At 35.0% G+C, this 13,878-nt stretch overlaps 1 protein-coding gene across 1 annotated transcript in view; it reads right to left on the bottom strand.

The window, feature by feature from the left end:
• Positions 1-13,878, bottom strand: part of RGS12 (regulator of G-protein signaling 12) — a gene marked incomplete at its 5' end in the record, with an annotated part of 44,050 nt that overhangs the window by 13,738 nt on the left and 16,434 nt on the right. The window contains 9 exons of the mRNA XM_009072110.1: positions 816-969; positions 1,519-1,595; positions 3,085-3,181; positions 4,042-4,168; positions 6,809-6,882; positions 7,856-8,056; positions 9,793-9,869; positions 11,103-11,256; positions 12,474-12,653. Of these exons, the coding sequence (XP_009070358.1) occupies positions 816-969; positions 1,519-1,595; positions 3,085-3,181; positions 4,042-4,168; positions 6,809-6,882; positions 7,856-8,056; positions 9,793-9,869; positions 11,103-11,256; positions 12,474-12,653 (1,141 nt within the window). The remainder of the gene's footprint in view (positions 1-815; positions 970-1,518; positions 1,596-3,084; positions 3,182-4,041; positions 4,169-6,808; positions 6,883-7,855; positions 8,057-9,792; positions 9,870-11,102; positions 11,257-12,473; positions 12,654-13,878) is intronic.

The following is a 13,878-nucleotide window of genomic DNA, read 5'->3' as shown; positions in this document are numbered from 1 at the left end:
GCAGGAAATTTTAATCTGTGGGTCAAATATGTCCTCTGATTTTTTGTCTAATTGGGAAAATAGGGAGTGGGGTGTAGCGAGATCTTCAGTTAGTGTCTTAGGGCAGAGGGTGGTATGTCAAGATTTCTAGTGCTACATCATTTTTATTCCTCTTTCACCCATGGACAACTTTCTCTAAGAAAGCAAATTCTCTTATCAGTTCTTTTCCAATGATATCACCAGAACTATTAAGATGGAATGAAGGTAAAAATAGGGTTCATAATACACAAGATTACAAATAACCTCTTTGCTTATTTCTACTTCTAACCACCTTTTCAGATTAGTTACTGTGTGCAAACGAAGCTTTTACTCTTGCCCATCACAGCTCCTCCCCAGTCAGCCTGTACTGCCCTGAAAATTCAAAAACATTTTTACCTGAGTAAGTTAGGGTCTACTCTACTGTGCAGAATGCCTTTCACTGCGTTGAACACTTACCTAAAGGTAAACAGAAAGGCAAACTTCTACATGGCTTGCAAAGGGTTTCAAATGGGATCTTCAACTGCAGTTGAGTAACTAATTCCTTTTCATTTTACAGGAATTAGGTACCTTTCACGTTTGAAAATCCCACTTGACACCTATATCTATCTTTACGCACTCTTAACATTTTTACCTTCAACATAAAAAAAAACAAATCAAACACAGCATCAAACAAAAATGATCATGAGTATGATATGCACAACACAGTATTGAACACACGGTACCTTATCTTACACAGACACAAAACTCATCGTTCTAAAACTACTTATGCTAATATGTAAGCTATAAAGTTCACATACCCTCTGCTTCATCCAAATTTATTTTCTGACATTTTTTTTTCCCAATCTTTGCAATAGAGTCTTCTCTCTTTGACAGCCGGACTTCCCTAGCATTTTTTCCATTTTCGCCTTTCATTTTGATAGAATTAGACTTTCCTAGAGTTCTTCCCTCTCCCTGCATTAGAAGGAAAGTTAAGGTACTACTTACATTTAAGCTATATCATTGTGTACATAATATGGTCTAAGGGAATAAAAAAGTTATTTTGGAGACATATTTCTGTAACACCACAACAAGTCTTAATTTGTTAATCTTAATCAAGTTTAGTCTTGATTATGGCAAAGAACATTTGCCATAGTAGTTCCCAAAAATGTATAAATAAATAAATAAATAAATATAATATTGTTGGTTCTAAAGAATTCACATAACAGAAAGGGCCTCTGAATTTCAGAGTATTTCAATCACTTTCAAACACAGAGAAGCCAATGAGACACAAAACAACAAATACGACAGAGTGAGAGAGTTATTTGATTCATCACAAAGACAAAGTTCTCACAAATAAATGCTGCTGACAGTGGGAAAATATCAAGACAAATTATAGTTATATTCAATCTAGTTACATCATTTGGCTGATTCAAAGCCATGAATGAATTCAGCCTTTAGTATAGAATTCTAGAAGGAAACAAAAGACAATCTAAGGGACAAAAATCATTGCAGATGACTTACAGTAGATACTTGACTTCTGGAAGTAGTTACAGTTGCACTCTGTTTTACTGATGCACCTTTTTGTTTATCTGTAAACACTGAACATAAACATATCTTCTATAACTACCAATTTATCTTTTCCCAAAGAAGCAATATTTAAGTAACAATGATGCACTAAACAGATTTTTGCTTTAAAATTGTAAAAGATGTACTCAGAAAATAGTGAGCATAGTCGATATCTCTGATATGTTTCAGTGAAAACCTCCCTCTCATCTTCAAATTTTCCTAATGCTGGCAAGCAGTAAGTAGGAAAGTTTAAAGATGCTGAAGTTGCACTTAAGTTCTCCTAAATTTTCAGCTGCTTTAGATCAAATAAATTTAAGAGCTGAGCTAATAATGCAGTTTGCACTTCTCAAATTTAGAATTTAAACAAGAAAAAAAAATCTGCAGAAAGGCCAGAGAAAGGTCACATTGAATCTTTTTCAACCTGTTTGATGCATCAGTTGTTTTCTAGACATTATCATATCCTCCTTGTCATCTTCTAAGTAACCAAACTGCCCACATGACATCTGCCTACAACAAAAATACCAATACAGAACCATGGCCCTTTTGCACTAGTACACGGCCTCAAACCAGCCACTGCTAGAATGATCCTCTAGGATTCAGGGGTTTACAGCCACTGACAGTGCATTGGACTTAGGCTTTACTTGGAATCCCTGAACTAATTATCTGCAAGAGTATCTAGATTGATACCTTTTCTCAAAATTGGTTTGAAATTCAACCAAAAAACAATTGGTCCTGTTCACTAGAAAAATGACAAATCTGATTCTCCTCAATAAATACCTCTGTCTTTATTATCCTAGTTCTTGTTCAAACAGGATCTCTGCTCTATTTAATTTAACCGTATCTAATTTAATTTTTAAAACTAAGTGTTCTATATGTATACAGAGGTCTTCTAATGAAACAAAACCTTTACTTTCAAGGCAGCTTACATTAATGTAGGGTGTTAATTGCGCCAAAATAATCAAATGTTGAGTTGATAAATTTTTATTTTTCTAATTTGTTTGCCTAAGATAATCACAAGTTATATCCTCTTTAGTGCTATCTTCAGAAATCATCACTTAAACCTGAAATAGGTTTTGCTAGTTCTCATGTTGAAAGAGGTTATGATAACTGTATGTATGGCTGCTGCACAAACTGCATCTCTTTTACTTATACAAAATGTTTCTTATTAAATAATTGCCAAATTCACAGATGTTTTGGCACTTTATCCTCATTATTTTTACTAGGGACTATGTCCCTCACTGTGTGCATGGATCTATGGCCCAGTGCAAGTAAAATATTCAGATATTACTACTGCAAAATTTCTTCCAGCAACAGTGAAAGTCCTTGGTATCAACAGATTAATTCAATATTCAACCTTCAGAAATTGCAGTTCCTTTTAGTTAAAAAGAATATATACTGCATGTGACATATCTAAATTTAATCACATTTACCTCACCATCACACCAACAGAAGAAACAAACCAAAGTCAGGGTTTATGAAACTCACTTGACATCATAAATAAAAGCTTTTGTACCACCTTACCTCTACCCTTGGTTGGTTCTTTTTGATCTAGAACAACCCGTTGACCATCCAGATTAGATATAGGGACACCAAGATCAAGTGGTTCCTGCTCACCATTCTAAAGTCGGATCACAGTTTGTATATAATAGAGAAAAAGTTGTTTTCAGAACAAATTTATGCAGTCTGACATTTTAGAAAGGAAATCAGCAAAGCACTTTTACATTTCATTGTAGCCTTAATATCTCCTCCTTCTACCATTCTAAAAATGTTTATTCCATCAGTGTAAAAATCCCCTGATTCCAATGAGTATGGGCCATTTTTGTGAGGAGAATGGTATGAAGGGAAAAGACATATGGAAAAAATGTTTGAGATTATTTTATATTCTAAATTGCATTTTGTTAATTTTGTAATTTTATTAAATGAAGTTATCTTTATATCAACATGTTTTTCAGCTATCATAAAAACACAGACTGGTCCAGCTAAGACAGCATATACACTATAAATACCACAAAAGTAGCTTTACATTCCCAGATATTCCAGAGTAATAGAACAGAGAACATGCTAGCCAAGTGTTCAGTAGCAGAGTATTTGTATCAGTCTGCTTCTCTGAAAAGTTTCTGCAAGGGGATTTGTGGCAACTTTCATGATTCCCAGGATAACGGAACAAAAGCTTTAATCCCAATCAGTTTTCCCAGGCCAATAATGGGAGTTGAGCTCTGGAAGAAGCTAAATTCAGGCTTGGTAATTCAGGACATTAGATTTATTCTGAAGGAGAGTATAAAACAGATGCAGACTAAATATTTGAGGTAACAACTATCATGCATTATGGTTATGACTATGATGCATTTTCATCTCAACATGTAGCTGTAGATATTTTAATACCTAATTGTCAGGATAGGAATTCTTTCAGGGACTATCATATATGATCTTTTCCAGACAGAAAGTATTGCTGCTTGAATTACATCAAAAGATACTTACTAGTCTTGCCACAAGTTCATTAAGATTTAACCCGTATTTTGCAACCACAGGCCTTAAGACCTCTGTTACTGGCTTGGTGGGTTTAGCCTTCAAACCAACCGACCGATTGATTGGAACAAGATCCAGCCTGAAACATAGTAATTGTAACATTAAAAATTAAATACTCCAATAAAGAAAATGTACAAAAGTATATAGAAACCAAACTACAGCAGTTATACTAGTTTACAGCTAGTAACTAATTTCAGCAGCACAAACCTATCCTAAACTGAAGGTATAAAGTAAAAATTCTGTTTCACTCGCCAGAGCTGAGTGAAGACATGAGCCAGTCTGTTTGCATGGGGATCCTCAGACCAATTAAATGCATTCCATAGCACTTTCATCTTTGCAGTGAGATTAATCTGATCATTCTCATCCAGGAATGCTTCCAAAGTGACTCCACGCCTGTACAGTAGTCTTGGATGCAAGAAAAGTATTTCTTTCCAGTTCCACAAGAGAGACTCCCAACTTCTTATTCAATTACATAAGATGGGCTAGGGCAAATATTTTTATTTTAAGCAGAGGAATAAACACAGTGAAACTGCAGTTAATGCTACTTTTTAGTTGATGTCACCATATCAGGAAAAACTGCTGTATGAGAAACTTATATACCAAAGCTGTAAAAGCAATTCACTTGAAATTTAAAGGCTTAAGGCAGTTCTCTTCAGAGTCTATCATGCAATTTTGTATAAATTAATTAAAATAGCAAAAAAACCCATTAAATAAAAAAATAATAATTTTCAACCCAAACAACTAATTCATTTAAGTCTATTTCCCTGCATAGAATTGTGCCTAGTTTTGCTTTTTATATTTAAAATGTTCTTCATCTGTGCCCTGATTCCTCCATGAAAACAAGGGAAGGATTATTACTAACAGAACTATCAGAAGAAATGTACATCGTGAGAAGAAATCACAATCATCAGTAATGTTGTCAGTCACAATTAAATGTAAACATCTTTTCTCTCACACAAATTACTTAAACACAAGGTGTTTAGTCATGTTAACTTTTCCCTTCCACAAGAAACCTGAATAGCTGAAACTTTGTCTTTCACGCTGTCTTTGCATTCAACAGCTACTAAACAGAAATGATCAATTTTAATCATTAACTGGTAATTGACACAGAAGTGGCAAACATTCAGGTAACCAAGTACAGTCACATAGTATTTGTCTTATGTCTGAAAATGTTCCAAATATTTGACTGTATTTGCTTACACAGCGTCTACCCAGAGAAGGGAATAATGTAGAACATTTCTACATTTTAATTAACAAACAAGAACATATGGTACTGCCTACTTAGAGTTCCTTTTCAATTTGGAAACTCAACAAACTCACACCTATTAAATGACTGCTAAATCTCAATTTCAAACATTAATATGCTATGCAATATCTATTAACCTGAAGAATCCTTAAAAAGAAACTGGCCCTGCTTCCTAAGGAAAAGCAATATAAAGCCAAAATGAGGAATTCCTAACTAAATCAACTTTATTCTCTTCAAAAGCGCAACTCAGTTATGTAACACAAACATTTTTACTTCATTACTCTTTCCTGAAATAATTATTTCAGAAGTTTTCATAGCTTTAGTTTGGATTCATTTTGGGAACAAAACCAAACAGATTAGTTTGAAAAAACCACATGCAATCCAATAATATTACATAACACTAAATATATAATGCACTGAATTATATTATATCTGTACTAATAATTCAGCATTGACTTGTTTAAGATTCAGGGTTATAAAGCTATACTCCGGTGCATTTAGATTTGTACAATTAGTCTTACTATAACTTTCCACGTGGGCACATAATTACAGATGTAACTGAATGGGAACGTGTAATCAAATATACCCATTTCATCTTTAGACTAGGAGACTGGCAGTTCAATTTTCATCCCAAGCCTGTGCTACTTCAACCTACTAAACATCTCTTCCTGATGTGGAAGGTCTGTCTGGGCCCAGAGATCTGTCCCATATGCTTGTTCACAACTGCTTTAACTTGAGCAGTTCAACATTGCAACACTATTTAAATGTCCCTAAACTGGAACACTGGCATCAAAATCACTCCTGTATCCAAGACAGCAATCCAGAAAGCTCCCTCCTACTGCATGTAATACTCTTCAAGTGCTGCTCCACTCAGCTTTAAACGTTCCTGTGGCCCATGTTTCTCTCCTGGATCCTTACCCTGGTTGCCCTCACCTGAATTACCTTTCAGAGGTAGCTTAACCTCACCTTTCCCTGTAGAGGAACCACCTAGCACCTGGCTCTAAATCTAAGGGATATCATCTAAGTTAGGCACTTGTCTAACTCAGAGAATCCCCATGCTCAATGCAGCTCTCTTGCGTAAGTGTTATTGCAATCTAAAGTAAAAATGGACTTCTACTTCAATAGAAGCTCAAACCGGGGGTCAACTGCAAGACACAGAAGCCAACCATTTTCAGTTACAAATATTAGGTCACTTTCCTTCTTCTCATGAGACTCTTTGCTTGATACTAAGACCTATTTCTTTTAATGTGCCTGTTAATGAATGAGAATCTTGGATCCCCTCAAGCTGGACTCTGGATTACAATCAAGATGCTACATTACATGGCTGACTGGATTTTTGTATTGAATTCAGATAAATTCTTTTCTACATTAACCACTGTTGCACTGCACATGTAACTAGCAATGCACTTACAAAAAGTAAAATGGAAAATGGGGTGGGAAATGCCAGAGGAAGACAGTGTTTTCGACTCTTACCGAAATAAAGTGCGTTTTTCTAAACGTAGGTCCCGAGACTCCAGGATACTACTGTCTTGGTGCAATACCAGTGGCTGCAGAGCACATGTCAGGAACAAAAGAAAAGAAAGCAAATTAATTTTAAAGTATGTAAACCAGAACAGCTAGGTAGTGACAATTTTTTTAAGATAACTCAGCAAATTATTAATATAGATTGTATGCATTCTAGAGAATATTCAGTTACAATATGGAACATGATCAAAGCATGTTGTATTTGGGCTAGTTGTGAATCAATGACCAAACTTCAACTTCCACTGGAGTCAGCAGGTATTCAGGAACTTGGTGTTTTAAACAAGCCTAGGTTCTTCAACTTGTATAAATTACACAGAGTGACGCATTAGAACACATGACCAGTTAACAGTCTTAAAAAGATTTAAAAGAAAAAGCCTTTAACTATGCACTTCATTCATTGTTATTGTAATCATCTAGATCAATCAAAAGCACAAATTAAAGACAATAATGTTTCACATCCACAGCTTCTCTTTGATTTGGAGTTATTTCTGTTGGACTGAGAGCCATCACACACACACTGCCCCATGAACATGGGCTGCTGTCCTGGAAATTTTCTTCAATATTAAAATACGTACATTATTTCTAGCATTAATGCATCTCATTCACCTTTGAACAACTGAATGTCACTGTCTTTTGCTTTAATGCAGTACCATCTACAACAAGAAATTTGGGGGGTTTTGTGGATTCTTTTAATTAAATACAAGCTAATTTTTTCCCTGAGCAAAATACATGGACTAGAGACTTAAATGAACTTATTATTATAAGGAAATTCTTGTCCTAAGCTCTCTCTTGCTTTCTGTAATGTAGACACCATAGAAAATCACAGTACTGCACCAGTTCTGGTTTCACTAAAATTGTCCTTCAGTTAACCAGAACTGCCAATGCACAGGTACAGGAAGAACCAGGAGACATGTATTAGTATTGTGAGAACAGAATTCCTTACTGGTAAAATGAGTATGAAAATGCTTCCAAAAAAAGCCCAGGAATATACAGTACCTTATCACCTCCAACTAAAAAAAGGTCCACTGCAGCGACGTTAATGCCATGTTTCTCACAGAGCCCAGATAGCACCTCTTTGATAGAGAATCCAGATTTAACAGCCATTTTGCTGGATGAACCATCCGGCAGGTTTATACAGCAGTACTTGGGGGATTTATCTTTATCTGGTACAAATGCAGGCAACCTTGAGGTGTCAGACTTGAAAGGAAAAAGAAAGAAATGTCAGTGCCCAATGGGAAAATTAGGATTGTGTATAAACTTTTAGTCTGCACGAATCAAACCAAGCAAAAGAGCAGATTTTCTACCATGTTTTAGAAATCATTCCAAATACCACAAATCTCAGATGAACTTATATCCTGGGAAAAAAAAAAACCGTTTAAATAAAGGTAACACTGCACAAATCTAAATTTATTTCAAGAACAGATGAAGTTTTAGGGAGCGAGTGTGTAAATGTTACAAGATTCACTATAGAACTCCTAATAAAAAAGTACAAGAAATAAGTAAAACCTTATTAAACATCCAAATAGTTATGTGTCTATGCTCAATAATGACCTGCTGATATAAAAAATTCCCATTGGCACATTATGAACCCACATTTAAGTGACAGGGAATGCCTTAAAACATCAGGTATCTCAAACAAAATTTCCACTTCTTTCAACATAATCTGAATTCTACTCATACAAATACACCACAGAAAAAATGAAAATTTTCAAATTATTCACTTCATGATCATGCTTTTGTTTTTATTAAAGGAAGTAGAAGTTCAGTGTTACGGGTTAAGCATTAACCTTTACTCTAGTGTAACAGTAGAATAGTAACACTACTACTAAGTATCAAAATTATCTTTGAAAATTTAACAAAAAGTTCCCTTATAACTTGAAATGACACTACAAAAATACTATTTTCAACAGCATTTTATGGGACTCATGATGCTTTTTCTCTTCTCTTTAACTTGCTGCTTCTCATCCAAATCACACTATCTTTCTGACTTAATCAGTTGGGAGCGGGAGAGAAAAAAAAAGATGGTTGCTTAATGGAGGTTTTGCATTTTCTGGTTTTCAAGACTTTTCTGCAATAGCAACAAATATGACTTTGCCATGTTTGTTTCCTGGATCAGTATTTGTAGTACAGGCAAAATTACATAGTTGGTAGAATCTAGTCTATGAGAAGGATATCAAAAGTACAAAAAAACTTTTAAAAATTTCCTTTTTTAGATTATTCCTCCATATCAACACAGCCAAAATTAATTTAAGGTATGACATTTATGCCTTATTATAATACTGCTTTTGTTTTGCATTTCGTCAGTTTTGCACTGTGAAGGGAGAACTTGATGGTTGGAAATCATAGTGTCTTCACTGATTGTTTTCTTGGTGAGACAAACTCAGTGTTTGCAATGAAATTCCCAATTTCTCTTTTCTCTGATTTTAAGAGCCAAGTCATAAGGATAAGAACTCACAACTTTAAAAGAAACTGAGAGAGAAGCAGCATGACAGACACTGGTACCACAGAAATCAGCCTAGTGCAACTCGCATACAGGCCAAAGAGAGGGAAAGCTTTACCACGTGGCTGTTCAGAACACAATCTCAAAGCCCTGCTAGGTGGAAAAAGCTGTTTATAAAGAACTACAGTAGCTCCCTTTAAAAGGGAAACTTTATTCTGGAAGTTCGCTGGTGCCTTAAATTAAGACAGACAAGATGCAAAGCATATCTTTCTGATACAAGGACAAAATAAGGAGCAATATACGAATACAAGCTCTATTACATTTTTAATATTCTACAAGTGCTTAATATTACATCTTGTGCTCTAACTGTATCACTTAAAAACCCTTTCTCAAAGTATTACATCAAACAAATCACATCACACTGCTTAGAAAATGAGTCATTCGCTGTTTAATCTGCTCCCCCAGTGCCTCATTAGTAAGAGCCAGTCATTACCAAGTCAAGACTAGCAGTTGATGACATGGAGCCTTGTGATTCCCGTCTGTAGGACAATCCATTGGACTGAATAGAATCTGCTTGTGGAAAGAATCAGCAATCAGTAAAGAGGCTCATTTTATTATTCATTATAACAGAGAAAATTATTTGACATATTGGCTCAGAAAAACGTTTTACACCAAAAGAATAAAACACCAAATCTTCATACTGTGCACTGAAGCATGGAAACTCAAACAGTATACATGTATTTCTGGGTTATGTAACCCTTGAATACACCCACTTGCTTTTATATTTAAAAAACAACAGAACACCATTTTTTAAAAAAAAAATAAATCTTAATTTAATTAGATCAAATAAGATTTAAATATTTGATCTTGAAAAGTTTTCTATTCTTCAGATATTTTGAAAGGAGATAAAGATATTTAAAAGTGCAAATACGGTGTTAGAAAACTAAAACCTAAGACAATTAGTCGCCACTTTCAGAAGGTTAAGTCTATAATCTTAGCAAATGCCTCTAATGCCTTTTCACGTATGAGCATAACGAGAACACTTTAACTATCCATATAATCAAAAATATCTTGTGGGTCTGGACATTTACCAGAAACAAAAATCACAGTAACAATATGGACCAAATCTGGCGCTTGAGTGCAATTTCTCCGTTATTTTTAACTCAATGGAATGAGTTAATGCAAAACTTTTTTCTCCTCCTCCAGAGGCCAAGTACAGATGCTTTCATAAGAGAATTTTGCCGCAAACTCTCAAACACAATTAAGTAACAAAAAGCAGATTACAAGGCTTTCCACAACTCTGACTCTTCTTTCCATTTTAGTCAGAAAAGGTGGAAATGGGTAGCGACTATGTTCAAAAGTGAACAGACCTATGTGGTACTGAAAAAAGAAAGAAAAGTAGGATAATGAAGATGGAGGAATTTTTAAATAGCTGTAACTATAGCACTATTTGCATGCAACGCTCCTGAACTTCGCTGTAAAGATTTGAAATTATCTTACTATAAAAATAGTAGCTCTCTGCTTGAAAAAGCAATTGTCAGCACACAGAAATGCAGAATGTACTGAAAAGTAGAAAAAAAATCCCATGGAAGTCAATAAAAACAAATTTAAGTGCATTTTATCTATTTACTTGCACATCTGCTTTCATGAAACTTCCATTGATACTAGCCACACTTCTGACTTGACAGTTTCTTTCCCCTCTGTTACTCCCAAGGATGCACTTAGATACAAACTAATCATAATGAAATTAGTCACATCTACTGCTGAAACAACCTGGAAATAAAGTGGAATATGAACACTCACCGTTTGGATAATCACCATTTTCTCTTCTCTTCTGTGATTTTCCCAAACTCTTACTTCTTGACCACGAGAAGAACGTTCCCCTTTTTTTCTTCTCAGTATCCTCCTCTCCTGACTCTTCATTTAAAGATCTTCCTGACTTTGATTTACCACTTAGCTATCAGAAAAACACAATTAAATCACTGGTTGATCACAGTTGTAAGTATATTGTCTAAAATAAACCTTCCCACACTTCTTCCTAAAACAAGAGTGTGATGGTCAGGTTAGCTGGCTTCTCTACCCCACGCACAAGTGTATATGCCAGCATCCCTCTCACAAAAAAACCTCACCAGTGGAAACAGAAAGAAATGCATAGATGGAAATGTGCTACTTGGTAGGGAGTACAAGACAGTAGCTGGAAACAAGCCAAGGAGAGCTCCTGCAAATATGAAAGGACTCTCCCCAACTCACCAGTAATGCCTAAGTTAATGTGGAAAGGCCATTTGCCTTGTTTTTAAAACACTGAATTGCATTTTGGTATTTTTCCTAGGCTAAGCTTGAACGTGAACTGCATTTAAAGACAATGACAAAGTACTGTTTAACATTTTCAAGTATAATCAAGTATTTATTACTGTTGAAGAATACTAATGTCAGGAAAGTTTGATATTAAACTAAACTTGCTTTTAACAAGCCAGTATTCCTGTTAGATTATTAGAATATTCCTTAAAATGGTACTTTTAAAAGGTTGCTAGTCATAAAAACACATTCTGGCAGATGGGCTTGACATGTGGTGATTGACATGAAAAATGAGAAGTTATAATTTACCCATACAGTTAGGAAATGCTATGTGGTATTAACTATACAAATTACAAATAAACACTAAATAATGTTAGGAGATCAGTAAGAATACTGATCTAATTTTTAAGCAACTGTATTTGATTTCCACAGAATTATCTTAGTTCAGTAGGGGCTAAGAAATTTAAAAAACTATCTTCTGCAAAGATGAGTTAGATTAGCTTAAGCCTTCTCCACAACTTCTGATAAAATGTCTGCTCTCAACAAAGGTTAAAATATCATATCTTAATTCTGATAGTCAAGCAGAATATGCTTCTGAACTGGTGCATCAAAATAAACCTTACTTTTCATTTATACACATACATTTCAATACTAACAAAGATTTAAAATTATAGCCAGGACATCAACACCTAGAAAACTGGCTCAAAGGTAAAGATAAAAAAATAAGTATTTTCCTGAGTACATACAAATTTTGTAATTATATTTGTCAGCACCTCTAGCCAAACATTTTAACTGTGTTTGATATATTTTATCTTCTAAAGAACTTGAAAAACATTGTTTTAAAACATGGTCTTCAGATAGCAACAATACAAAGGTAACCTTTTTTGGTGTTGAGATATTGGACTTCTCTGAACTGACACTGTGTTTAGAAGTGGGGCTGCTGGGAACACGCTGAGGATCAGGAAGAGGACGTCCTTCAACTTCAGCTAAGATGCATTCTTGGTAAAGGGGAGATTTGAGGAAGCGAGTGTAGCTATCAAACTTCATCAAGTTAAATATCTGAAATTAAAACACAACAGCTAATGGTTACATAAGCTTAAATAACACATCAAGAAAATTAGGCTATTTTGCAACAGCCAACTCCCACAAAATTTAGGACATTAACTGGTAAACACACTGCACCCATTTAAAGCGAAACATCATTCGATCTATTCCCCTAGCACAGGTTCAGAAAACAGTTAGGATATGTGCAAAGTGTGTGTGAAGCTCAGATGCTGCAGAGTCTTGGCCACACCATCTTCTTTTACTGCATTTATGCCATTCTATATGAAGCATGCAGCAAGTTGGCCATTTCAAATATTTTTTACAGCTTATTAAATTAGTACTTATTACAACAGTACATCAGTATGTGACAGTGTTAAGTTATACAAATGTTTTAACAGAGCTGTGAATAAGAAAAAGTTTATGTTCTAAAGCACAGAAACATGATATAATTGCAATATGCAGTTGTACACAATGATACAAGATACACAAAGTTAACAGCTGATGTGGGGAGAAGCAGAGTCCTTTATTATGCAAAGTGCACAGATTCATAGAACCACTTAGGATGAAAAACACCTCTAAGATCGAGTCCAACCATTAACCCAGAACTGCCATGTCCACCACTAAACCATATCCATGCACCCAATCATACAGAAAAAAAAAAGGATCAGTATCTTTGGACGATTCAATAATCAAGGTGCTGTAGACCTTGAAACAGCAATTTGCATAAAATGATCAACATCTTTAAATACAGAGGAAGGAAGCAGCTCTATATCAGCCCTGGAGCAAATATCTGAGGCTAACTTAGCCAAAGCTAAATATATGAAAGTGAAGAGTTTTTTTCTTAAGTGCTAAGCAATGTTTGAATTTCTTGTTCCAGTTTTGCAAATCTGTTGTTTTAAGTGAAACCATACTTTTACTTCTATATTTTCTGTAGTGATTCACATGATCTGAAAAAACAGTATGAATGGCTACTTCTCTGGACATGACAAATTCTCTACAAGCAAAGAAACGTATGCACCACCCAACCAGTTATGGCACTTCCAAGAGTCTAAAGCCCATCACTGATACACAGTGGTCCAGTTGCAGATGGAAATCATGTTTCAGATTGGGCAGAGACACCTTCTCAACAAGCTTTAGCCCAAAGCTTATCTGGCAAACAGCAGGATAGCACAGAGAGAACTTGATCCTGCAGCGTCACAGAAACCTGATTCAAACTGAATGCTGACTTCCACATTCTTGC

Source organism: Acanthisitta chloris, unplaced genomic scaffold (genome assembly GCF_000695815.1).
Source record: "Acanthisitta chloris isolate BGI_N310 unplaced genomic scaffold, ASM69581v1 scaffold6053, whole genome shotgun sequence".
Taxonomy (NCBI): Eukaryota; Metazoa; Chordata; class Aves; order Passeriformes; family Acanthisittidae; genus Acanthisitta; species Acanthisitta chloris.
This window is presented reverse-complemented; position numbering and strand designations above follow the sequence as displayed.